Here is a 27,942-nt window from a genome sequence, read left to right as displayed (position 1 = left end):
CCAGTTCAATAAAGTGCACACCTTAAAAAAAAAAAAAAAAGAAAAGAAAACACTAGAAGAAAGTGACTGCTGAAACACTGTCAGGGTTAGCCTCTATTACTCTGTAAAAGCACACACTAAATACGAAGACCATACAAATACATTTGATTTATTATATCCTCACAAATTCATTACAGAATGTTGCTCTACATGATTATAAAGAATCCCACTTCTGATTAGGTTTTCCTTCTTCCCCTTCCACACCTCAGTTTCCCCTTCTTCTTCCCAAACACAGGCCTGGCAGTGACTAAGCAGGCCTGTGCGCCCAGCCCATCATCCTCACTGGAGCTGCTTGTGGCCACACCCTGGTCCCTCACACCCGCATCTTTCTCCGAGTCTTGGGAACCGGGAGAGCTGGTTCTCGGCTCTCCAGCTGCTTTTCTCCCTTGCTGGCTCGTCAGAGGCAAACGTTCAGCATCCTCGCCTGAAGAGGTGCCAGATGTTTCCGAGAGGTAGGCCTCCCCCAAAAACCCACCGTGCTTATTCTCTCGCCTACAATCTGACAGCCTCCTTCTTTTCAGGCTTGATGCCTCCTTTGATTTCTTCGTGAGGCCTCTCTTCTGGGTTTTTTCTTTTGCCTCGTCAAGGATCTCAAACTCTTTCTCCATAGCAACGGAGGCTGCTGCGATCTCGCTGGCAGTCTCTTCCCGTTCCTTCCTCAGCAGACAAGTCACGGCTCTGCTGAGTCTCTGGCTCTTGATGCGTTTAGCATCTTGTTTTTCTTGTTGAGCTAATCTAAAGAAAGAATCGATTCGGAGCTGTGTCTAAAGTAAAACAAAATAACAACGGATCAGACAGGTAAAGTTTCTAAACCAAACTGATAAGCTCAACCTTGATCACGTACACTGGATGACAAATTATTTCAAAGAATACTAATTCATTTTCTCCCATAAGCTAGTTCTCTCCCAATGAGTTACTGACAGTAAGTTCAGTAATTTATAAGCTATACTTAAAGCAGCGCTTCCATCAACTCTGACAACTAAGTTCTCGGTCCACATCGCAAATAATACATCTCTTCTTAGCTACTCAAAGAATACTAAATATTTTTTCTATGTCAAATATATCATCTCTTTAAAAGCAATAAAATTTCCGCAGGTTTGTCTCTAAGTACTACTGTACCCTTCTGTGAAAAATGTTCTCATATAATTTAGGAGGACAGCTCACAGTATATATTAAGATCTGTAAGAAATATTCACACCTTTTGTTCAGCAAATTCACTTTGGAGAAAATACTCAAAAATAGTTACGCATGAGAAAAACTTTAGACCTAACATCTATCGTAATATATTTTCACATTTTTAAATTTTTTAGAATTTTATTCATCAGATGAATGGACAAAAAATATGGTATATACACAACAGAGTTTTACTCGGCCATAGAGAACAAACGGCAGCATTTGCAGGGAAACGGAGAGAACTAGAGAACATTACACTAAGTGAGATCCGCCAGACGCACAGAGTCAAGGGTCATACAGAGAGATAACAGGAAAGAAAAGAGCATTCATGAGGGGAGAGGCCAGTGGAGCATGGACGGGTAGAGAAGGGAGAGGAGAGGGGGAAATGGAAGCTTGGGAGAGGAAACTTCACATTATATATGAAAACCAGAAAAACCAAAGTATTAACAAGAAAACAGAACTAATTTTAGTCTCACTAATAAAATATAAACTGGTCATCTGAAGTAATGAAAAGCAAAGAAGAAATTAGCTACATTTATGTATGATTAAAAAAATAAATGTGGGAATTTTTTTAAAAAATGCTAACATCTGTGTTAGACAAGGTAGATAATAGGTAGTTTTAATTCCTTGGCTTAACTTTTCAATTTCAGAGAAAGAAACTTATATTAGGTTCTATAAAGAGAAGGGGGAAAAGTATTACAACAAAGTTTATTGGAAATTAAGGAGTAACCAGTCACTAAGAGCGAGCTTTCAGATCCAGGCGTGGTGGCACACACTTGTAATCCCAGCATTTGAGAAGTCGAGACAGGAGGATCACAGTTCGTGGCCAGCGTCAGCTACTTATTGAGGCCCTTTGCAACTCAGTGAGACCCTGTTTCAAAAAAAGAATAAAAAATAGGCCTAGGGGTATAGCTCGGAGGTAGAATGCCCCTGAATTCAATCCTCAGTACCACTAAATAAATAAATAATTAATTAATTAATTAATTAAAAGGTCTGGGAGCATAGCTCAGAGGAAGAATGTCCTTGAGTTCAATTCCCAGTGCCACCAAAACAAAAACAAAAACATAACAGCTTTCATTCTTGGTTGGCTAATAGTGTGTCCAGTAGATAAAAGGCATCAGATAAACAAAAGGAAACTCTTAGAAATGTTGTTTACGTAAGTTGTTTTTTATTTTTAAAATTTACCAAACTTAATGGAAATTGACTTAATTATCTTAAAAGATATGGTCTCATTTCTGCAAAATGGTTCGTCTGCATATGTGTTTTGTGGATTGCTTTGACGTAGGAGAAGACTTGTTTTATCAAGTAGGAATAATAAAGCGAGCTGCTGTTACGTTTCCAGGGGAAGAGAAAGCCACACCAAAGGGCTCTTTTCTCTTACAAATCTAAGTGATATACTCTAATGAGTGACCTTCTACTTATAAAGATTCTATTATAAATTAAAACAGTCCAAGTACTCGAAGGAACTTCAATGATCAGAACTGTTTTGGATTGGATACTTCCTATACTTCAAAAAATTAAAAACAACTCCAAATTAATCAAAAATACTTCACTGAGAAATCAAATATCAGCCTAGTGTTGCTCTCAAAGTCCGAATGAAGAGAGAACACCACAGTCTAACCCTAAGAGTGACACTGGAAAATAAAAACAAAGTCCAGTTTTTCCTCTTCTCATTTTCCTTCATTCTTTATCTAAGACATGTCATCATTTTAAAATGTATGCTAGATGCCCCAAAATAAGAGTTAAATGTGTGGTCTTTAACATCTGCTCATCATAGCCTAAGCTCACCCTTCGGCCTAAGCTCAGGAAGAGCCACCAGGATTACCTGCTGGGCACTCAGCTGCTTTAGTACTGGAAACAGAGATTCATCCGTCTTTGTCCTGTTCCAGCCGAAATACCGCTGACAAAATGTGCAGGCAGTTAAGACTATAAATGTTTTTAAAGGCATTTAGGCAAGAGATAAATAAAAAGGCCCCAAGACCCCTTTTGATTACATTCCATGTATCTTCAAAGATTTTCATATTTATAAAATTTTTCATATTTATAAAGATTAGAGTGGTAAAATAAAAGGATAACAAATAAATTGTTTTGACATGATCATCTTGCAGTACATTCTTTTCAACTTCCTAAGACAGAAGATAATCTACCCCCACTGTAGGACATCAAAGACTTGTAACTGAAAAAAGTCTGACCTAGGATAAAAACAAGTTTTAGATGTTATATATTTCTTTGAGAGAAAAAAATAAACTAATTATAAAAATTCTACTTTAACTCTCTAAGAACCCATAAAAACAATTATTTAAGTGTACAGAATGGAAAGCCAGTAATAAAAAAGACAAAATTAATCATCTTGGGTTGGGATGTAGCTCAGTGGTAGAGCACTTGCCTAGCATGTGTTAAGGACCTAGCTTCTGTCCCCAGCTCTGCAAAAAATAAAAAATAAATAAAAAATAAATCATTTTTGCTATTCTTTCAGAATAAAAAATACTTAAGTATGTGGTTGTGCCTATGAATGGTATTAATGCTTATATAAAATGAAGATCCTCTTTAACACTGAGAGAGAAAAGGAACTAAAAAGAGTCTTAGATGAATGAGGTATTGGGGGGAAATGATCCAAGTTCCTGTTCCCTAAGTTTTAAACCAAACACATCCATGGCTCAGTGTGCCTTAGTGTTAAGAGACAAAGGATATTCTCTGATCTTGTCAATATCAGGCTTTCCCCACAGGAACGAGCCCCTGGAGTCGTCCACCACAGGCCTGAGGTAGGCTTCCGCAACGGCTGGGTTCGGAAAGCCAGGTGCCAGCTGCAGCTTCCGTAACTTCTTTTTCACTTTGGTGTCATGAGGATTGGGTCTTATCTTCTTATTTTTCTGAGCTTCTTGCCACCACTCTCTGGAGAGTTAACAAGGCAACGTTACAGTTCAGGAACTGGAGATAAAGTCCTGCAGTGGAAATTCAAGTTCTAACTCCAACACAAACCACAGATGTATGCACAGAACACTGACTATTACCTTTGGTATCATTAGTCACAAAGGAGAGTGATAATAAACATTTCTTGAATGTTTACTCTGTGTTAGTGTGGTAAACATATTATGTGGGCTGTGCGTGGCGGTGCACACTTATAATCCTAGTACTTGGAAGGCCCAGGCAAGAGGATTGCAGGTTCAAAGCCAGCCTCAGAAACTCAATGAGGCTCTCAGTAAGTTAGTGAGACCCTGTTTCCAAAAAAATATATGTATGTATATGGAGAAAGAAAAAAGGTAAAACAGACACCTGAAGTAGTAAAAGCGATTCTTGTGTGCTAGGCATGTTCTGAACAAGGACACAGTTTCTTCTTCAAGGTTTACCCAGTTTCCAGGTGTTTCCATCCTAGCACTCAGCTGTTATGGCAAGCTAAAGGAAGCCGTATGTTTCTGACTCTCCTTCCCAGGGAGTGAGTGAAGATGTTCAAGGACCAACCGACCAACTCATACCACAAACAAGAAGAGGCACTGCCTGAGGGAGAAGCTCTCCACCGGCCCTTTCCTGGCTCCTGGAAGGAGCCGCCATGCTGTGAGGAAGCCCAAGCTCGTGAAGAGGCCCTAGACCAGACAGTGCATCTGTCCAGCCTCCCAGCTGACAGGTTGCCTGGCTAACACGAGTCAGCCATCGCAAGAAGATCCTTGAGCTGTTCCACTCGAACAAAAACAAAACACTCCCATGAATCCTGACCGAACCTCATGCAAAATCAATGGCCTTTGCTATATGAAGCCACTGAGGTATAATTTGCAAGGCATTACCCAAAAAAAAAAAAAAAATGTATACTATTAGGAAAAGTGAACAGCATAAAAGTTAAAAACATAAATTTAATCTTCAGCAGTCTCTGTACTCAGCGGAACCTTAAAAAGACTTAAGTGTATCTTAGTTCCACTGCTTTTCACACTTACTAGTATTAGGAACCAAGTCACAATTCATGGAGTGGTTGTTCTTAGTCTGCTTTCCACCTCTCTGGTGCAGGAGTGCCACCTAGTGTTGAATAAACTAACTGCAGTCTTCATGATAGTATCAAAATGCAATGACAATTATAATCTTCCTTCCTAACTTTTATAGCACTGCTCCAAGAGTGCACTGGGGGAATACCTATATTTTTCCCCACTTTACTTTCAAATCTTCATCTTTTACATATAGCCATGATTTCTAGCTAGAATTATAAAATGTACACAACACATTGGGAGCTTATCAAGCCAAAGAGATTCCTCAAAGCAAGAGGACTAGGCACTTAACATAAAGTTAGGAAAGGTGGCATAAACCAGATTAGCTGCAGGAGGCAGTGGAGCATAAATGGTGACCGTATGATAAAAATGAAGGATTTGTGCCAGGAGAGAAAAGTACTGTTATCCCAGCTTATTTCAGACTATTTAGGAACTTGGGCCTAGTATTTTCAGAGAGAGAGAGAGAGAGAGAGAGAGAGAGAGAGAGAGAGAGAGAGAGAGAGAAGAGAAGAGAAGAGAAGAGAAGAGAAGAGAAGAGAAGAGAAGAGAAGAGAAATCTCCCCAAAATGCAGCTAACTGAACTCAGCCTGCTGGCCCAAAGAAGTTCCACTTTAAAAACTGACCAAGGAGGCTGAGCACAGTCAGATGAGAACAAAAAGCAAGGTGACAGGCTCAGTGCCCCTGGCTCCCTACGCATTCTAGCTCACTCACCGCATCCCAAACCTCCTGGCCCAGGGAGGCCACACTGCTCCCTGGACCAAGGCGAGAAACTGCTGAACGTCACTAAAAAGTATAGAGCACCTGTCCATGTTTATAGAAAGATGTAATACACACTTACACTAGAGTATGTATATATGACGTATACAAGTATAATGTGCTTGACAGAAAAGTCTAAATTACACCAAAATGCCAACATACATCCTTTAATGCATATTTTGTGGATACATAATATTTTATGTATTTATTTCATCTGTATAATAGTTATTTATAGTCTTTTGAGTTATTTGCCTACTATGATCTATGAGCTACTATAAATTTCATCAACAATAAGTATGAGAAGAGAGATAAAAAATATTAACTAGCCAGGCATGAGGGTATACGTCTGCAATCCCAGTTCGAGGCTCTCCTTGGCAACATGGCATGACCCTCAGCAACTTACTGACACCCTATTGCAAAACAAAAATTAAAAAGAGCTAGGAGTATAGCTGGGAGGTAGAAAGCCCCTGGGTTCAATTTCCAGTGCCAGAAAAACAAACAATGCTATCACAGTCTAGTATGTAAATATACTAAACTCCACAGAAATGTACACTTTCAAGGGGTAAATTTTATGATGCTTGAATTGTTTATTTTTCTTTCTTGTGTGTGTGTGTGTGTGTGTGTGTGTGTGTGTGTGTGTGTTTCTAGAAATCAAACCCAGGGCCTCTTACATGCTAGGTAAGCACTCTGCCATTTAGCTACATCCCCATCCCAAGGAAAAAAACCTTACAGACATGCTCATAACTCCTACCATCTCAGAGTCTTCAAAATTACTAAGTTGCACTGTAAATACGGCACAACCTCCAGAAACCCCAGCCAACATCTCCTGATGTTTTCTCAGTGAACAGTGATTTGTGACATTTCATGACTTAAAAAAGTTCTACTTGTTAATAAGTATATTTATATGAGCACCCAAATTAAAGAAATGAAAAAGGAACTTGCGAGAATTTTAAGAGAGGTTCCAGGCCATGTCCAGGGAATTCATTGAGAATCTCCATGGCTGTAACACAACCTACGGTTGGTATTCCATCTGTATAATCACTTCCGAGCAGATAGGCCAGATTGATTAATTTGTTCCGGTCCAATCCTACAAGAGAAATAATTTTTTACTATTTACTTCATAAATATTTATTATGTAGCATTTGTAAACATTTTATTAAATAAATTTCATGTACACATGCAAAGATATGCAAAGATACCCTTTTTTATTATTTGAAAACAATATTTTTTGATCTGTGCATTTATTTTTTTTTATTTTTATTGGTACATTGTAGCCACACATCTTAATGTACAGAATGGTAGAGGCATACATGCATATTTCACTCATTTGGCCCTGCCCCAATCCCCACCCCACTCCTTCCCCCCTCCCTCTTTTTCACATTCTGCTTAGAGACTGATTTTGGTATGTTTGTGAACGTACATCATTAGGGTGTTTCCCTCTTCCCTTCTCCCATTACACAGGACACCTGACAACTGTATAGGGAGATAGAATATATTTTAAATGGCATCTGTAGGATTTTTAAACTTTTAAATTCCCTCTATATGTAGCCCTTCAAACTTAGCTCTCTGGTCTGGCTCTCTGAACCACAAACACATACATCCAGCTATCAACCTCATATCTCCCCTGGGCACCCGATGGCCTCTCTCCTGAACTCCTCCTGTGTCCCTGCTCTGCTCTCCCTCAAGTCTCCCTGGTCTTGCTGGCAGTGAGTCCCCTCTACCAGCCGCTGAGGACCTGGGGTCCTCCTGGAGCCCTGCCTCTCACGCTCCACCCCAGAGGGTGCACACTCAAGACCCTGCTGGCATCGGCCTCTACCTGCTCTCCTACGTTAACCCTTGCCATCCTTCTTCTGCGGTGCGCACCAGCTGGAGTCTGCCTTGGGGCCTTTGCACCTGCCCCTCTGCCCTGCTCCTCGGAAGAGTTCTGTCCACACCACTGGCAGGCTCTCTCCTGGGCTAAGAGGAGTAAAGCCTTTCCTGACAACTCTGTCTGGTACAGCACACGTATTCTCAGTGACTGCAACCCATTTCTCCTTTCTTCCCTGCTATGTTTTTACATACACCGTCGACAAATCATGACTTCTGTGTTTACTTAATCTGTTACTCCTACTAGACTGTTTCATCTCTGTTTTGGGAGGACCACAGTTTGAGGACAGCCTCAGCTACTTAGTGAGACCCTGTTTCAAAATAATGACTAACAAATAGGGCTGGGGGTAGAGCTCAGAGGTAGAATGACCCTGGGGTCATCCCCAGTACCACACACACACCAAAAAAATTTAAAAAAACTGGCACACATGAGTCACTCAGTTGATATTTGCTAGGTGAATAGAAAAACAAATAATCAGTACTGAAAACGACAGAGGCCCATGCGGGGGTGACTCCTGTCTGCTTCCCCCATCCCCATCTCTGGAGATCTGTAATAACCAGTCAACTAACCAGATCAGAAGAGCACCAGCAGAAAAGGCCTAGACAAACTGGGACGTTAACTTAAGTCAGTGCTCAAAGTCCTACTTCTCCATGTAAAGAAAAGACCACCTACAGGAATGCGTGCATGCACCTAGCAGGTCCAGTTACGCATCACATTAATTCCCTAGACAAAAATAACTCACAAGGCAAACTTCAAAGGTAAATTCCAGGAAGTCATCATAATCTGTAGTCTTACCTAATTGGTTGTGAAAGTCGACATACTGGTAATACTCTACAAACTTGTTTTTATTAAAAAAGTTCTTATAGACATGTCGTGCTCCAAACAGCCAGACATCACTGTCGTCGGTGATGGTTCCGGAGGTCTGGTCGGTGAGGTCCAGGATGGCACACTGCGCCTCGGCCTCCATGGGCGCCTCGATGTAGGGGACTCCAAAGAGGCGCAGGAGCTCCTGCAGCCGGGACACAGCACAGCCGGGTTGTGCGCTACAGGCCTGGCCGCCAGGGGGAGCAGCGCGTGCCTGCCTCCGTCCCCCCTCCCCTCACGGTAAACAAACCTGGCTTTCCAGGAACATCTGTCCCGTGACAGTGGCAGCGACTCGTTCTTGCTGCTGCTTTTGAGCTTTCAGTGAATTCTGTTGTTCTAAGAGGCTGCTCTCCAGCGCATCCAGCTCCTCCTATAAAAGTGGTTTTCATTGTATTATTGCATTAGTATTAATAATGCAATTAACTTCTTGTGTTAGCAAAAGCCTGCATTTAGTCTGAAATGACCAGTAAGGTTTTTCTCCTTAGGAAGTATTCTACTTGGATTTCTGTGCAAGACTGTAATATCTCTTGAGTTCCCTTACTAAATCACATAGAAAATGGAGCCCATCCCAGGCAGTAGTAACCTATGTTAAAAAGGAGGCACTGGCAATGAGATGCACCGCAAACACCTAATGAATACTCATCCAGCAACTCCTTAAAACTCAAATGCTGCTTAACTTGGCTTCCTTAGCAGAAAGCTAAAACATGATGTTAGGTCATTACCAAATTAATATCTTGCCATTCATCAAGGGCATCTCTTTCAGCTTCTTGTGGGGGGTCGCTCTCCGAGTCCTGGCTTCCTGGGGGGTCCTGGGAAAGGCTGTGTGTGTCGCCAGTGGCCTCCTCCTCGGCTCCTCTCGAATCCTCCTCGAGTTGTTCACAGGGAGGTTGGGAAGCTTCACTCAATTCATCCTGGAGCTCATCATCACCAGTCATACTCTGCACTTCAATGAAACTTCCTGTACCAAAAGAATAAGGCCACCTCATCTGCAACTGAAACGTTAACATTATCCTAGATCCTCCGGAGCTAGCTAAAGAATCAGACATTGTGCCCCCAAATAAAAGATTTGAGTACAGCAGAAAACCTATAATTAACAGGTAATTATTAAACTAATTTAATCACAAATGCCTGTAACTTTAAAACAAGCCTTTTCAATAAGATAAACTATCTTTGAAAGTAAGAACCAACATGAGGCGTGGTGGCTCACACCTATACTCTGTACTCCCAGAACCTGGGAGGCTCAGACAGGAAGACTGTAGGTTCAAGGCTAACCTCGGCAATTTAGTGAGACCACATTTCAAAATAAAACATAAAAAGGACTGAGGGTATAGCTCAGAGGTAGAATGTCCCTGGGTTCAATTCCCAGTACTAAAAATTATAGAAAGTAGAAACAAAACTCTCAAAGACTTGCATATTAAACTTCATACACCTATGTTCTAACTAATATTGTCTTAAAAGTTCAAAAAGGAGAATTTTCAAAGTATAAAAATAATCATAGAGATGGTTACATTTATTCCTATTCTATTTCACTATGAACAGAGCAAGGAGTCCATCCCAGACAGTAACTTAATAAGAAAGAAGCCAAAGACTATGTCGGAAAGAACTCTGGAGAAACAGCTCTTCCTCTCCCAAGCCTTCTCCACTCTCTTCCTGTCTCCTGCAGTGCCGCCAGGGGCCATTGAGAGGCAATGCCAGCCAGGCACAGTGGCCTTCGCCTCTACGCCCAGCTACTCAGAAGGCCTCCCGAGGCAGGGCATCACAAGCTTGAAGTTAGCCTGAGTAACTTCCAGAGAACCTGTCTCAAAATAAAAAATATAAAGGGCTGGCACGTAGCTCAGTGGTAGATCACCCCTGGGTTCAACCCCTAGTACTGAAAAAATAAAAAATAGTGAAACGAGAAACCTCAGGGGTGCAGTCCTATGCTTGTCACCATCCTTTCTGGCTGTTCTCTCATTTGCAAACAGTGGGAACTGGACAGGGGCTGGCTCGGGGCTCCAAGCACAGAGAGGGCCTGCAACCCAGCGCCCCAGGTTAGCACAGCACCTACCCTCAGAGTCGCTGTCCTCAGACTCCACCTGCACTGGCTGCAAGGACTCTGCGACTGAGGCGAGCTCCAGGTCTACGGGTGCAGCTGGCTCGGCTCCTGGGGCAGCTGTCAGGAGGTTCCCGAGCTCCGCGGCCGTAGGTGCTGCGCCTTCTAGGTGACCCACCACCCCTGTGGGGACACTTCCTGTGCTCCTCGCTGGCCCCACGACAGTGCCAGTGTCTTCAGAAGCAGGATTTTGCCTCCCTTCTGTTTCATCCTCACTTGAAAGAGCAGAGGAATCAAATTTACTCTCGGGTGGGCAAAGTTCGTTCTGCGGCCAGAGCTCTTTGGCTGAGGCCGTCCTGCTCACTGAGGCGGCCTGTGTCGGTTCCCTTGCCCTGGCCGGGCCAGCTGCACCGCTGTGCGGAAGCCCTGGGAGAGCCCACATGGGCGGACCGCTTCCACCCTTGGCCGCAGACCCTTCGGCCGTCCCAGGGGCTCCATCCGCTGGGTGAATAGGGGACATCTGCCCTTCTGTAAGAGGAGCTTCTCTGCCTGCAGGAGCAGCGGGGCTCAGAGACTGGGCTGCGTCCTCCAGCGCTGGGTCACTAGTGGTGCTGGCTCTGGGCTCCTCTCCACACCTGGCTGAGGGAGCCGGCTCTCCTCCAGCTCTCTCCTTACGCCCTTCTCCATGGGCCTCGCAGGGACTGTGCGTAAGTAGCGTCTTCACTCCTAAGCCCCCAGTCTGTGAATCGTCCCCATTGTCTTCCAGAGCTCTCTGGATGGCGGCGAGCGTCCTGGGGGAGATGGAGCCTTGGTCTGCACTCTGCTGGCGCCGCCAGCTCTGCCCTCCACCCTCCAGCTCCTCCTCCGAGCTGCTCTCCAGCATGGCTGCCTGCATAGCTAGCAAAGTTCTGGGGGAAGGAGGGCCAGCCTCCTGCTCTGCCTCGGGCTCTGCCTTGGGCTTCAGGTTTTCACAGGAAGATGACTTTGTGTCACGGGACATGCTGTGCATTTTGCTGGAAGAAGGAAGAGACCCTGGATCCACTTCAACAGCTTTCTTGGCTTGAATACCTTAAGGAAAATGCAAACATTTATCACTATGGTTCTACATCATGACCACACACTTCTGGTAAGGTGAACAGGAGAATACTGGTTACCGTAAGTGAAGTCAGACATTTTACTTAAACAGCAAAGAATAGTTAGTTGATAAATTAGTGAATTAGTTCATTAGTTGACTAGACAACTCATATTTTTTTAAACTGGTTGGCACTGTAGCAGTTAATCCATTAATGACTATGTATAATTGCATGATATAAGCAGGACTTCATTAACATTATCTAGGGCTGGTAGTTTCCTGAATTCAGAGGCAGAACATTTTGTTTGTTTGTTTGTTTGTTTGTTGTACTGGGGATTGAATCCAGAGACATTCTCCCTCCGAGCAGCACCTCCAGCCCTATTTTATTTTTTTAAACAGGGTCTCAATGGATTGATGAGTCTCACTATTTGCTGAAGCTGTCCTCAAACCTACGATCCTCCTGTCTCAGCCTCCTATGTACTGGCTATTATTTTGCTTTTTAACTGTCAAATAAAATAGTACCTGGTACCTTTTATCAAGATGTAATGTGAAGTGTCTTCAGAGACCACCCTCCTTGACTCCACCTCCTTCAAAAAGCCTCCTTCCTCTTCGTACTGCCTCTGGATTTGCCCTGAGTGTTGCTGGTTCATTTCCTTTTGAACGTTCTCTATGTGCTGGTTTAAATAGTTTTTTTTGAGCAATCCTTTGAGTTGATACTGTGAAAAGTCATTGGACTCCTAAAGTCAAAAGTAACAAAGTTATTTTTAACGTTTGATACAGATAATAATACCACATTTCCACCACTTTCCCCAAAAGGAGACAAATAATTGTTTTTTTCATAGGTGGTAGTGTCATATGATAAGAATAAAAGCTAATTACTAGGAAATCTTATAAATGCCTTCTTAAAAATAATCTTTTTTTTCTTTCTTTTTTGCAGGTCTGAGGATGGAACCCAGGGGCATTCGACCTCCAAGCTACACCCCTGCCCTATTTTTTATTCTTTATTTTGAAACCGGGTCTTACTGAGCTGCAGAGGGCCTCACTAAGTAGCTGAGGCTGTCGGAGAACCGCGATCCTCAGGTCTCAGCCTCCCGAATGCTGGGATTACAAGTGTGCGCCACCACGCCCAGCTTAAAAATAATCTTTAAAGCAAAAATAATTAATCGAAAGAAACTCTGAGTACTGCTTATGATTTAATCAAGTGACAATCTTGATTATGGCTCAACACACAGACAGTCCTGTAGAAGGCAAGTAAATATGCAAGTAAAGTGCTTTGCACAATCTTCCACGGCCCCATGGAAGACACACAATAATCACAGCCGTCACAGCTATTAATAACAGTTAACATTTATAAAGCATTTGGCACATTTGTGTAAACTCACAACCATCCTAGGAGACACTTCATCCTCTCTTTCTACAAATGAGGTTCAATAGCCACCCCAGAGTCACGTGGCTGGTAAGCGGTAGAACTGAAACCAAAAGCGATTGCTTTACCACACTGGCATCTGCTGCTGTTGCGATTATTACTAATCCCCTCCCCCACTGCTATTAGCCATATCACCGTCTCACCTGGTCTAGGGGACACAAAGGCCCAATCTGGCTGACTCAGGACTTCTCTATTCTGTCAGAATTAGATAAGCAATGAGCTGCCGCTCCACATGACCTTACAGCCTCCCAGCCCCACACGCCATGATTGCAGGGAGAGATCAAGAAGAGGCAATCAGCCGGGCATGGTGACGCACGCTTGTAATCCCAGCATTCGGGAGGCTGAAACAGGAGGATCGCGGTCCGCGGACAGCCTCAGGTATTTAGTGAGGCCCTTTGCAACTCAGTGAGACCTTGTTTCAAAATAAAGAATAAAAAAACAAAAATAGGGCTGGGGGTGTAGCTCAAAGGTAAAATGCCCATGGGTTCCATCCCCAGTACCACACACACATACACACACAAAAAGAGCAATTAAGGCAACAGAAATTCAGTAATCATTGGCAGCCTGATCAGGAGACATGCTCCACACACCTACCCTTCCCAGGCTTCTGTGACCAAGTCATCAGGTGACCAAGTTCAAGAATCCCTGTTCCCACTGTCCAGAAAGAGGGGGACACATGCAAATCCTGGGGCATCTCTACGATTGTTGCAGAGGAGACACACCAAGAGTTTCCAGGTAGCACATATAGTTTTCCAGGATGATCAGATCTCATAATGCTTTTTTTTTTTTTTTTTTTTTTGCAGTACTGGGGTTGGAACCTAGGGGCATTCTAACTCTGATCTACACCCTCAGCTGTATTTTGTTTTAATTTTTTTATGTATGTATTTATTTACTTAGTTTTAGTGGTACTGGGGATGGAACCCAGGGGCATTCTACCTCTGAGCTACACCCTCAGCTCTATTTTTTAGTCTTTATTTTGAAACAGGGTCTCACTGAGTTGCAAAGGGCTTAAGTAGCTGAGGCTGGCTGTGAACTGTGATCCTCCTGTCTTAGCCTCCCAAATGCTGGGATTACAAGTGTGCGCCACCACGCCCGGCTCACACTATTAGTTTTTATAGACAATGTTTATTCTGGCTTAAAATAACTTCTGTGAATTAACCTAAGGATTGATCACTAAGCACATACTGGACACTGATTATGGGAGACATACTGATCTACGTGCTGAAAATAGAAAGGTGAGAAGATAGGCATGTTTTGGTGCTGAAAACATGAAGCAACACTGCAGGGTGCTATGAGAACACAGAGAAGGAGAAAGAGACCTAGTCTCAGGAAAATCAAGAAGACTTCTCTGAGCTCAGGCACAGACTTAAAGGAGGCCTCACGGGATCTCTAGGATGAACAGGTAATGTGTGCTAGATACTAAAATACTGTGTAAGTATTGCTTGCAATTTTCTTTCTCATGAAAAGTTTTGCATGAATGTACTACTGTATATTTGTTTTACCTCTGGCATTGTTTCAAATAATGTTCTTCTTCGTTTGGTAAATTCTTTCATATCAGTCAAGATTTCATGCTTTACTTCAGGCGGCAGGCTGCTGAAGTCCTCAGACTCAATATCTATCGAGTGGGGATTATGAAAGAACTCTTCCTGTAAAAAATAAAAGGTCTTGCCATGAACTTTACATTTCAAACACTTAGTTATATTCACTGTTACATATAATGAATTGGAGAATCAAATGACATCCTGCTACACTAAGAAACTTGAGAAAATGTTCATTTAAAAAACTTGTACAAGCCGGGCGTGGAGGCGCACGCTTGTAATCCCCGCGCTTGGGAGGCAGAAACAGGAGGATCGCACAGGTTCGAAGCCAGCCGCGCGCTGGCTTAGGAGACCCTGTTTCCAAATAAAAATATAAAATAGGTCTGGGAGTGTAGCCCGGAGGTTCAAGGGCTTCCAGGAACCCCAGTACCACCAAAAATAAATAAATAAAATAAAATAAAATAAAAAACTTGTACCGGGCATGGTGGCACATGCATGCAATCCCAGTACTTGGGAGGCTGAGACAGGAGGATTGCAGGTTCGTGGCCAGCCTCGGCTACTTAGCAAGCTCCTCCACAACTCAGTGAGACCCTGTTTCAAAATAAAGAATGAAAATTAGGGCTGGGGGTGCAGCTCAGAGGTAGAATGCTCCTATGTTCCATCCCTAGTATCTCAAAAAAAGAAAAACCTTGTATATATAGTACAACATCAATTTGTAAAAACATTATTTGTTAAAATATGTGTGGTGATAGTTTTAAAACACGTCCACAGATTCTTTGACAATCTGAAGCCAGCCCGTGGACAGTTTGAATTATCTTCTTAAATAGGCAGTGGTGTTAGGAACTGGCTTCTCACCGTGCAACTTCCAAAGCTTGGCAGAAAGGGAAAGTAGCTCCTGCCTGGAACTTTCTTTTGGAATGCCTGCCTCAGAACACAGTATGCTGGGGAAAGGCCCAGGACCAATGGATGCTACGTGGTGGCCAGCCTCAGTGAAGTCTAAGACAGCCAACGTCAACCACCACACTTGCAAGGGAGGAGGCTTAGAAAGCAGTCCTGGCCCCTAAGGGCCACTGCAGGGGGGACTCCAAGAAAGAAGTGGCTAACTGAGCTCACCACCCCAGGACCATGCAGAATTAGATTAAAAAATGCCCATTTCCACACCACTAAGTTACATAGCCATGGATAGCTAGAATACACTCACATACATAAGCACAAGCATATGTACATATGTACATTCAGTATATAAACATACCTAAATATATACCCTCAAGTATTCAACTGTATGAGGCTGGGGAGGGGGATAGAAATGATCTCTAATGTGATATAATGTTACAAGTTATTTATAGGTGGTATATTTTCTAGATTCTACACAGTCTATATTACTATTTATTGGAAAGTTTCTCAGTGACTAGAGAAAATGGTTTATTCTGGATGTAAATAATATATGGAAAATTCCATGTGTATGTATATGAATATATATTTGTATATCTATATGCACATGTACACATATATGCACACAGAAATATACACACAATGAAAAGAGACCTTAATAAGTTTATACTGCCTAATTAATAGTAATCATTTTCAGGTCAGCCTTTTCAAACAACAAAATACATTCTAAATTCCAAGACTTTAAATACCTGTAATGCCTGCTTTTGAACCATTCTATCTTGCCATTCTTTTTCATCTTCCTCTTCTGAGCTGAAAGTCAAGCATATATTCACTATAACTTTTAATGACTAGTTAGCTACAAAAATATTTCTTTACGAGTTCAAGGTACTACTGGTCATAGGCACAACAATAAGACAGCAAGACCTGGGCTCCTGGGGTCTCACCGTCTGATAGGAACACACATAAGTAAGCAGTTACGGTAGGACCCCATAACTTCCACCACAAGGGAAGCAGGTTGCTGACGGTATGACAGGCAGTCACCACTCCGACTTGGAGCCATGAAGACTTTCTGCAGTTTCCTACAATCTCAGTGGTTGGAGTTGGCCATGAATAAATGCAGTGTCCCGTTGTAAGGTACAGACAGGTTCATGGAAGAAAGTTTTCTAGGCAGAATAACTAAGTTCTATAACTATCTGGAAACAAGAAAAAGGAAGCTTGTGTGTGGACAGTGTGAAGAAACCAAGGGATGAAACTAGAAAAGTGTGATTATGGGTGTGAAGTGTTATCAAGATATGAGAATCTAGGAAGCGTTTTAAGTAAAATAACCACAATATCAGACTTGGGTTTAAAATGAACTCAATATTACAAAGCAATTCAGGCTCGGTGGGGTGGGGTTACTGTCAAAGGGGTGAGATCATGTACAATGGCAGAAACTTCAGCCGGGAGTGGTGGCGCGCACTTGGGAGGCTGAATCAGGAGGATCACACAGGTTCGAAGCCAGCCTCGGCTACTTAGTGAGGCTCTCAGCAACTTAGACCCTGTTTTCAAATAAAATATAAAATAAATAGGTCTGGGAGTATAGCCCAGAGGTAGAAAGCCCCTGGGTTCTACCCCCAGTATCACCAGTTAAAAAAAAAAAAGTTCAGAAAGTACACCAGTAACCTGGGAAAGGATGACTGTGCTGGCAGTGGAGAGGGAGAACTGGGCAGACGTAAGAGCTACTCCATCTTGAGAGCCAGTGGGAAAGGAATGGGGGCTGAGGATGAAGACAGATCCAGGACACTGGTCCTCCACCTACTGGTCCAAGCTGCTGAGCACGAGTGGCCAACCAGAGAGAGAGGAGTTCACGGAGCAGCTGTTTCGAAGGAACAGGCAGAGAGGTGCCAAGAAAGCAGGTCCGCAGGCCAGGGAAGGGAGCCAGGTGGGGCTGAGGGTCAGAAACCCTGAGAGCCGCTCAGCATCTGCTGGATTTAGCAAGGATGCCGCCGTACGTGCTGCTTTAGCAAGGCGGTGAGAGAGAAAATGCTGAGCGGAGAAGCAGGTGGAAGACATCAAGCAGGAGAAAAAGCAAAGTTCATGGCTTCCTAAATTTTTAAATGCACAGTGTTAGCAGAAGTGCTTCAGGACAGGAGAACAATGAACCCCAAGTCACCAAAACACAAAGATTAGGGAAAAAAACTGAGTCTTTGAAAAACATTACAAAGGATAAAGAGAATGTGTATTTCAATGCACTAATAAATTCCCACATGCTTTATCATGTTGATAATACAAAGTTTTAAATCTGACTGAATACTGCAAAGATTAAAGTTAATATTCTTAAAGACTTAAATATTTACCTATGCTTTTCTTCCTCTTGTAAAGGTGGCAAAACGTAGATGTCATCTTCTCTCTGAACTTGTGTAAGACTGGGTAGGGCTTCATTTCTAAAAAGCACATACAACTTTAATGAAGAGGTACTTTAAGTCAATCATCCTCCCCCATTGGCCGCACAAACCCCGCTCGAGGGCACAGCTTCCCCCGCCTGGCCCGGCCCTCCTGGGCCATTGCTATGGAAGCCAAGTACAGCCTAGAAAAAGGGAGGGAACGCACTGGGCTCCTCAGAATCATGACTACAGGCTCCATAAAAAGCTTTATGAAAGAGTCAAAGCCAGGCATGGTGGCGCACACCTGTTAATCCCAGTACTTGGGAGGCTGACACAGGAGGATCACAGGTTCGAGGCCAGCCTCAGCAACTTTGTAAGACCCTGTTTCAAAATCTAAAAAAAAGAGAAGGAAGGGGGAAGGAAATTGGTGGGGATTGGGGGCGGGCTGAGTGATGTGTGCATGTATGCCTCTACCATCTTGTACTCCATTAAGATGTTTGACTACAAGGCACCAATTGAAAATTTAAAAAAATAAAAAAAAATAGGGCTGAAAAGTAGCCCTGGATTCAATCCACAGTGGCAAGAAATAAAGCAAAGAGTCAGGCTGGCTGTGTAGCGTGGGGCAGAGTGTTTGCCAAGCATTTGTAATACCTCAGGTTCAATCCCAGCATCATTAGGAGAGTGAACGGATGGAAGTGTATGCAACGTGATCTTACTTACTCCTCTCATTTGCTCTCTCTCTGCTGAGAGCTAATATTAGCTACGAAAAGAGGACCACAGGAATTCGATACGAAAATAAAATCGTTTTCAAATAATCCCTAAAGCTGCTGCGATTTTCCTCTTGCCTTTTGCTTTTGAAGGCAGTCTTGATAGCCTGTCTTTTCAAAAATGTTTTCAGAAGCTTCTCTGTAGTTTTTCTGGAATCCCCAGAAGCCAAATCCTTCCTCTGTCTTCTTTTTGCCTATGAAAAGACAGGACATAAGATTTGAATTCAAGGTATCTGGCTATTAAAAACATTTCTGTGGGGGTTTTTTTCCCATACAATTCACTTTGTCTGAGTTTTTGGACTATGGCTGGTTCCCTCCCAATAGTTGTATCAAAGAATATCTTCATATTCTTCTATATAAAGGACATTCAAAGCTTTTATCTATTACTTGTACAATATATTTGAAAACCTATTAATTTACTTTGTTTCTTTCAAATGTCCTGTAATACCCCCCAAGGAGCCTAAAATTTATTATATTAAGTAAATGTTTCTCTAAATCAATCATTACATTAAAGTTAACTCTAAAAAGTTAGCTGCTAGCCGGGTGTGTTAGCACAGGCTTATAATCCCACACTGGCAGGCTGAGACAGGAGAATCACAGGTTCCTGGCCAGCTTCAGGAACCTCATGAGGCCTTCTGCAACGAAGTGAGACCTTGTTTCAAAATAAAACATAAAAATAGGGCTGGGAGTCTAGCTTGGCAGTGTAAGGCCCAAGTTCAAGCCTCAATACCACACACACACAAAAATGAACTGCTATGCCAAAAACAATTTCTGATATTGCTTTCTTAAAAAATGGACTGCTTGTATTTAACTGCCCCTCAATAATCAAAATCCAAGAAGAAATCGTAAATGTGCAGAATTATCTTAAAGGAAATGTCCAACTAGGGATATATGGAACAGTCTCTTATGGATTGAACAAACATTTAAACATTTTCTTTCTTTTTTTTTTTTTTTTTTTTTTTTTTTTTTGGTGGTACTGGGGATGGAACCCAGGGGCCTTCTACCTCCAGGCTACACTCCCAGACCTATTTTATATTTTATTTTGAAACAGGGTCTCTTAAGCCAGTGCGGCTAGCTTCAAACCTTCACAATCCTCCTGTCTCCGCCTCCCAAACACAGGGATTACAAGCATGCGCCACCACACCCGGAGGAACAAACATTTTTTAACCACTTTCAGAAAAACAAGGAAACTCATTCCCAGAGTTTCATTCCCTGCCCAGTCGCCTTCTTGGAAAGCCCACGTTAGTCCCCAGGTGGCACCACATACCACTGCTTACTCCTAAGACCCAATCTACCTTTAGAAGAAGGCAGCTACCGCTAAGGATTGCAATCTCACCTTTGCCAACACTAAGGAATCCAATCTCACAGTCAGGGAGGCAAGTCCTAAGTAGGTTTTCCAGAATGTTCTGAGCACTGGGAACAAATATAAGACACCTGCGCAGACGCTCTAAAGGGAAATCTCTCAGTTGTGAGACTTCTAGTAATTTCAGCTGAAAGTTGAATTTGTCATTGTACCCAGGATGTACTCTCATAAATAACCTTTTTTTTAAGAAAAATGCTTATTTGTTCAAGATAATTGTGTGTGTGTGTGTGTGTGTGTGTGTGTGTGTGTGCACGCGTGTGTATGGCACTGGGGATGGAACCCAGGGGCATTCTACCTCCAAGCTATACCCGAGCCTGATGTTACTCTTTTATTTTGAAACAGGGTCTAAGTTGTGGAGGACCTCACTAAGATGCTGAGGCTGTCCACACACCTGCAATCCTCCTGTCTCAGCCTCTGGTGTACTGGGATTATAAGTGTGCGCTACCACGTCCAGCTAAGGTAAATTTTAAAAAGTAGTTGAACTTAAAAAATCAATTATGTGTCAAAATATATGGTGGTATATAACATTTCTAAAAAGGAAATCAAATTAAGAAGTACTTACCAAAGTCTGTTTCTTCAGCAGTGGAGCATCACCATCAAATACAAAAATAGGACGGATTCGGAAAAATAAGAGTTTGCAGAGCCGGTGAAACAGCGTGAGAAGGTGAGCATTTTCTATGGAGTTGCCATGGCGATCCCGGACTCCTTTAAGCGCTTGGTTTAACCAAATGCTAATGTCTGAGAGAACCGTTAAAGGAAAAACTTTTGGAATTTTGTCCCCTACCATCACAACTTTTAATTTCAAAATAACTAATATCACCAAACACTGAACACGAAGAATACATCACCGTTCTTCTGAAATTTTAAAATGCTTGGCTCTGACAGACTCTACCTAAAGTCAACTAACCTAATTTCAGCCTATTACTATTCTTTGCATACTGGAGTTTTAAATCATAGAAAGACAGACATGTTCTTTATTCTAATGGCAAAGAATTGCTTCTTTAAAAACTGAAACTAGTGATCGCTAATTTTAGTAAACTAGCACAAATTTTCTGAAGGACAGTTTGGCAATTCATAGCAAAGCCCTTAAAGTCTTGCATCCTCCTCTACCTAAGAATTCCATTTCCAGCCAGGCGTGGTGGCGCACGCTTGTAATCCCTGCACTTGGGAGGCGGAGACAGGAGGATCGTACAAGTTCGAAGCCAGCTGTGCTGGTTTAAGAGACCCTGTTTCCAAATAAAAAAGTATAAAAATGGGTCTGGGAGTGTAGCCTGGAGGTAGAAGGGCTTCCAGGAACCCCAGTACCACCAAAAAAAAAAAAAAAAAAAAGAATTCTATTTCCAGACACTTCTCCTCAAGCATCATCACAGGTTTACAATAAGATTTACAAGAATGTTTGTATATAATAATGAAAATATGAATAGTAATCTAAAAGATTTGCAACAGGTTTAAAAAAAACTAAATAATGATATATTGATTTGCTAGACTATCAAAGGGGCCTCTAAAAACAAAAGCTGCAGCTGGTCATGACAGTACACACCTGAAATCCTTGTTCTTGTGAGACTAAGACAGGAGGATTACAGATTCGAGGCCAGACTTTCCAATTTTGCAAGACTCTCAACAACTTTGGGAGACTGTTCCAAAATAAAAAATAAAATAGGGCTGAGGATGTGGCTCAGAAGTAGAATACCCCTGGGTTCAATCTCCAGTACCTCAAAATAAAAAGTAAAAAAAAAAAAAATAGAGGTTTCAATACACTTTTTTTTTTTTTTTTTTTTTTTTTTGGTGGTACTGGGGTTCCTGGAAGCCCTTCTCCCTCCGGGCTACACTCTCAGACCTATTTTATTTTTGGAAACAGGGTCACTTAAGCCAGCACAGCTGGCTTCGAACCTGCGCGATCCTCCTGTCTCCGCCTCCCAAGGGGGATTACAAGCGTGCGCCACCACGCCTCAATACACACTTTTTGTCAAGGAAGATGGTCCAAAAGATTACAAAAGGGAGTGTAACAGGTAATGAAAATACATAAAGTATAATTTCACTTATATGTAGTATGTTAAATGTAAAAAAAAAAACTAGACATCATAATATTGAGTAGTCTTCTCTGCTAAAACCCAAGGTGATTTATGTTTTCTTCTCGGGGTTTCCATTTAAACTTTTCTAACAAATATATCTTTAAAAATACATTTTAAGCCAGTTGTGGTGGCCTATACCTGTAATTCCAGAATTTGGGAGACAGGAGGCTTACAGGTCTGAAGACAGTCTTAGCAATTTAGCGAGATCCTGTTTGAAAAATAAAATAAAATAAAAGGATGGGGGTATAACTCAGAAAGAGAACAACCCTGGGTTCAATCCCAGTACAAAAAGAAAAAACTCATTTTATATTTGTCCACAAGAGGGACCCAAGCATCCTGACTGCATTTCCTGCTTTCAGTCTCTGCCAGCCCTCTAACTCACCACTAGGGGGCCTTCTTCAACGATCTCTTGGGCCTGTTCCGTGCGGTCTGCACTACCTAGCCTCCACACCAGGCCCAGTCCACGTGCCTGGCCAGAATCCTCTCCTAACCTCAGATCTGGCAGCCAACTGGGCCGCTCTGAGGCTTCACATAAACATCTAACGTCACATGATCAAAGCTGGGCGCAGTGTCTTCTCCACCAGCTCCCATGCTCCACCTCAAGGGCTGTCACTCCGGCCCCCGAAGCCAGAACTGAGCGGCATCGCAAGTCTTTCCTCACCCAATCATTACCAGCTACGACCAATGCTACCTTCTAATGTACCTAGAAAGTACTTGTGATTCCACCAATAATGGCAAATGCCCTTAGAAGTTTCCCTTTGCCTTTAGAGTAATACCCTAAGCTCTCCTCTGCCCTCAAGACCTGAATGATCTAGCCTTTGTCGTTTCTATCACATTTTAAGCCACTAGGCTCCTTCCTGCCTCCAGGATCTTCTCACACATCCTTCCTCTGCCTGTAAGCTTTCTCCCTTCTCTTAGCCTGGTTTTCTCCTACACTGATGTCTAACTCCAGTTATACTTCCCTATTCAAAAATACATTATGTGACAGAAAGCTTTTTATGCACTGGGGACCTTAGCACTGAGTAAAAGGATGTCTGATCCTACAGGAGCTCACAGCATGTCCAAACCACACTTCTGTGCTCACTCACTTCCACAGGGCCTAGTACAGAGCAGACAATAAATATGTGCTATTAAATGAGTTGAACAGTTATATATTTAAGTGAATGTACACTGCCTTTTACTACCATAAAAAAAATGTGGGCCCATCAACAACTGACTAGACAAACACTATGTAAAAAAACTGATAGAAATGGCACTATTATTTTATTCCTGTGTTTGGTCGCCACCATGTACAGGCCTAAGACCCAAGGGGAATGCACCAAATAATACAGACCTGAACCAAATAGGTATGGCCCCTACCCGAGGAACTTACATTCTAATGGGGAAAGCAATAAAAAAAAAAAAATGCTAGATACATAATGTTAGGCTGTAGGTTAAGTGCCAAGAAAAATAAACAGAGCATCATGAAATAACAAAGGTGTGACTGGCAGTTACGAAGGCCTATCTGAAGAAGCAGCAGAGGCCTGAATGGCCTGGGGCCAATGAGAGCATGAGAACACCCAGAGACAGCAGCCCTTCTGTTGAAGGCCCTGTGGCAGGACAGGGCTGGCGGGAGCTGAGGTGTGCAGAGCACCGCACACAGCCACGAGGTTTCCAGAATGTGTCTCGAGGCTCACCCCAGGGAATGTGTGAAGAAAAAACTCTAAAGAAGCCAGTTTTAAACTAGTTACTACAGCTCACCATGAAGGCAAATGGTATAAGAGAGACCATAAGAAGTGGTCAGGTGTCCAAGTTCCATCATAGAGAGGGGGAACCTGTTCTGCACTGCACTGGGTGAATGTTTCAGCTTGGCTTGTATCTGCTTGCTACACTAACATGCAAATTAATTAAGTTTCTGTGTGGCCATCACTTTCATCTTTTCATTGAGAAAACCTAATTTCAGAGAGGTACAGTTGAGTACCTCTCAACCCTGCTATCTCGTAATATGAAGCTTTTGAAGCTTACAGATTACTGAGCTCCATGTGGCTAAAATTCTAAACTACAGGAATAGGCGGGTCTTTTCTTTTGAGGGGTACAATATTGAGGATTGTCCCGGGGGTGATTTACCACTGAGCTACATCAACCCTTTATATTTTGAGAAAAGAGTCTGGTTGGTCACAAACTTGCCATTCTCCTGCCTTAGCCTCCTAAATTGCTGGAATTACAGGGGTGTGCCCCCATGCCCAGAACCTTTTTCTTATTTTTTATTTTATGTAGTGCCAATTCTCAGCTAGTGTTGAGAATTCCAGTTTTAAAATCTTAGGGGAAAAAATGAGAAGCTAAAAATATTTGCATAATTTGACTTGTCTTATTTTAAAGCAAAAGTAAATTTCCAGAAGTGCTAAAAACTTAAAATATGCAGCAAAGCCAAATATCATCTGAGTTAAGACCGAAAGAACCAACATCCTAGAGTTAGGTGACTTAGTATTTAATTAATCTCCACTAGTATGCATAGCGGAGTGTAAGAGTTTTCTAATATAACTAAATGCATTTTTAAAATGTCAGGTCTATTAGAGACAAAATTTAAATTACTAATTTTATATTATTTGACACAAAACATTTAAATTGTGTAAATAAACAAGACACTTAACTATCCAGATGGTTCAAAGACCAAACATTTTATTTTAGAGATCCAAGAACAAATCGTGAACCGGGTAAAATTATGAATAAGCTCTTTATTAATAAAGAAATAAAACAATAAAATCTAAATTTCAGATATTAGAATTCTCATAGATGAAAAATAAAAATCATTTATACAGCAAGTAATCAAGTATTATGTGATATATATCAGGTAATCATTGTAACTAACATATCTTTGACAGACCTCCCTAGTTACATGATTGTTAGTAATAAAAAAAAAAAAAAGCCTAAAAAAAGCCTAAACCAGGCGTGGTGGCACAAGCTTATAATCCCAGCATTTAGGAGGCTGAGACAGGAGGATAGCAGTTCACGGACAGCCTCAGCTATGTAGTGAGGCCCTTTGCAACTCTGTGAAACCCTGTTTCAAAAAATAAAGAATAAAGCCGGGGTGGTGGCGCACGCTTGTAATCCCAGCATTCAGAAAGCTGAGACCGGAGGATTGCGGTTCGCGGACAGCCTCAGCTACTTAGTGAGGCCCTCTGCAACTCAGTGAGACGCTGTTTCAAAATAAAAAGTAGGCTGGAGGTGTAGCTCGGAGGTAGAATGCCATTGGGTTCCATTCCCAGTACCGGGGGAGGGGGGGGGAGCCTAATAACATCATAAAAATGACTTCACATCCCAAAATGAGCCTCTTTGAGCTGCCTACAAATTTATAATGTAAATTTCAGTTTCCTTACTGACATCCTAAAATATTAGAATGCTGAACTTCGTTTTCATCTCAACAGTTTTACACATTATTTAGAAGGGCTACAACATAAACTTAAGTAGTTCTTCGCTGCAGTGAGGTCCTAATGGTTCCTGTCACTAAACTCTGTGCTGTCCTTCACTATGAGTTATAAGGTAATCTTTACAATACAATGACGGGGATACCACTGGAGGGCGCCACAGGGCTCATGCTTTAAAAAACCTGCACAAGCCGGAGGTGGGGGCGCACACTTGTAATCCCCGCGCTTGGGAGGCGGAGACAGGAGGATCACGCTGGTTCTGAGCCTTGCTGGCTCCGGAGCCAGCTGGCTCCAGAGACCCTGTTTCCAAATAAAAAGTATAAAATAGGTCTGGGAGTGTAGCCCGGAGGTAGAAGGGCTTCAGTACAGATATATCTGGGGATGATGCAGTTGGCAAAAAGTAATAATAATCTTGTTATATTGTTAAGATCATAGCGGTTCCTCAATCAAATCAAAAGTCAATGGCTTCTTGGCTGAACTCGGGCTCTGCGTTCCCCACACATGCCCAGGGCATTTACATTACTCTGGAACCTATTTAAGAAACCGATGTACGATATTATCAGCTTGAGACAGAACACCGCCTCCTTAAAAAAATATATTTTAAAAACTCGTAACGAATAAAAATACCAAAATCTCAAAAAGAGCATATGAAACTGATTCTAGTAACAAAACCAAACATTCACACACTGCCGTTCTTGCCGAGTCCGCCACGGGGGCTGGGAGGAAAGTAATCCACTGTTTCCTTCTTGAAAGCTTCCCGATTCTGCACCATGTAAATTTATTCCAAAAACAGTAATTACAAAATAAAAGTTAAGCCGGGCGTGGTGGCGCACGCGTGAGATCCCAGCATTTGGGAGGCTGAGACACAAGGATCTGGGTTCGCGGCCAGCCTCAGCTACTTAGTGCGGGGCTTTGTGACTCAGTGAGACCCTGTTTCAAAATAAAGAATGAAAAATAGGACTGGGGTGTAGCTCGGAGGTAGAATGCGCCTGGGTTCCACTCCCAGTACCGCAAAAAACTAAGTTAACCTATTAAAAAGCAAGAGAGAGGAGGAGGAGGCGCCACACACCTGGCCACACTACCCCCCTTTTTAAAGAAACACCAAGGGATGGGAGACGGGAAGGACCCCCGGGAAACGCTGGGCCGGGGCCGACGCCAGGATACCGACGGCGAGCACCTTGCCCTCCAGCGCCTCGGGGCTGACCTGCCGGCCCGCGCACTCCAGCAGCTTCCACAGCCCCTGCACGCCCATGGCCCGGGCTCCGCGCGCTCCCGGCCCGAAAGCAGCCGAGCCGCGGCCTTCCGGGCGGAAGAGGAGCCCGCGCCTTCCGCCGGAAGGAAGCGGCCCCAGCAGGGCCTCGTCTCCTCCGGCGCTTTACCCGGACGTTTGTACTCGCGATGGAAGACCGAGAGAGGGCGCGGGGTAGACAGGCGGGCAGAAGGTGTAAACCGAGGGGAGCGGGTCCCTGACACGAGAAATGGGGTCTCTCGGCGGCCTTCCCACGAGAAGCGCGGGCGGAAGTCCCGCCTACGGCGTGACGTAACTCGCGGCGCCGGAAGCGCTCCGGGAGTGAGGCCGGCTTCCGCCCCAGCGTGCCTGTCGTCTCCTGTCCCCTCGGCCGCTTCCTGTCACCATTGAATGTTCCAGTTGTGTGCAGGGGGCCTTCTTGCCAGGGTGACGATTCTGGTGTGCTTTTTTAGTGTGTTTCTCAAATGGCGCCTTCATTTCTGAAGATTTGATACTTAGTTCTGTTGTATACGTGAGACGACAACAGCAAGGTAGATGCTTTGTTGGTGTTTTTGTTTTCATATTTTATTTTGGTACTAGGGATTTTTTTATTTTTTTAGGTGGTAGTGGAGGTGGATCCCAGAGGCTTTCTGTCACCGGGCTATACTCCCAGACATATATATATATATATATATATATATATATATATATATATATATATATATATTTTTTTTTTTTTTTTTTTTTTTTTTTTTTGGAAACAGGGTCTCCAAGTTGCTGAGATCCTCACTAAATAGCTGAGGCTGGCTTCGATCCTCCTGAGTAAAGTGATTATCATTGCTGAAATCACATTTGTCAGAGTTTTTGTGTCTTCCTCTATAAACGGGGCACAAAGCCAACCTTGCAGACTTTTTTAGTGAGCATTAAAAGGTAATGTGTGCAAAGCACTTAGCACTAGTAACTACTCAATACATGCTAATGTTAGCATACACAGTTGCTCAAACTTGAGCTACAGTATTGGTGAAGCCAAGTGAAAAGATTGATTTAGGAGAGCAGATAATTTCTTAAAGGAATCCGATATAACAAATTGTCAGTTATCAGTTTTAGCAAATCATT

At 42.8% G+C, this 27,942-nt stretch overlaps 1 protein-coding gene across 1 annotated transcript; it reads right to left on the bottom strand.

Annotated features, from left to right (window-relative positions):
• Nucleotides 1-215: 215 nt before the first annotated feature.
• LOC308258883 (DNA excision repair protein ERCC-5-like) lies at nt 216-26,850 on the bottom strand (the record flags this gene model as incomplete). The annotated part of the gene is made up of 15 exons (XM_080689501.1): nt 216-803; nt 3,038-3,138; nt 3,902-4,100; nt 6,878-7,026; nt 8,602-8,815; nt 8,921-9,040; nt 9,393-9,628; nt 10,718-11,770; nt 12,304-12,511; nt 14,703-14,846; nt 16,379-16,439; nt 17,966-18,052; nt 18,838-18,953; nt 20,685-20,860; nt 26,763-26,850. The coding sequence occupies 15 exons, from the start codon at nt 26,848-26,850 to the stop codon at nt 216-218; spliced, it is 3,540 nt and encodes a 1,179-aa protein (XP_080545627.1).
• Between the last annotated feature and the right edge of the window lie 1,092 nt (nt 26,851-27,942).

Source organism: Muscardinus avellanarius (assembly GCF_963383645.1).
Source record: "Muscardinus avellanarius genome assembly, chromosome: 2".
Lineage (NCBI taxonomy): Eukaryota > Metazoa > Chordata > Mammalia > Rodentia > Gliridae > Muscardinus > Muscardinus avellanarius.
Note: the sequence above shows the minus strand (reverse complement) of the source record. Positions and strands in the feature narration are given on the sequence as shown.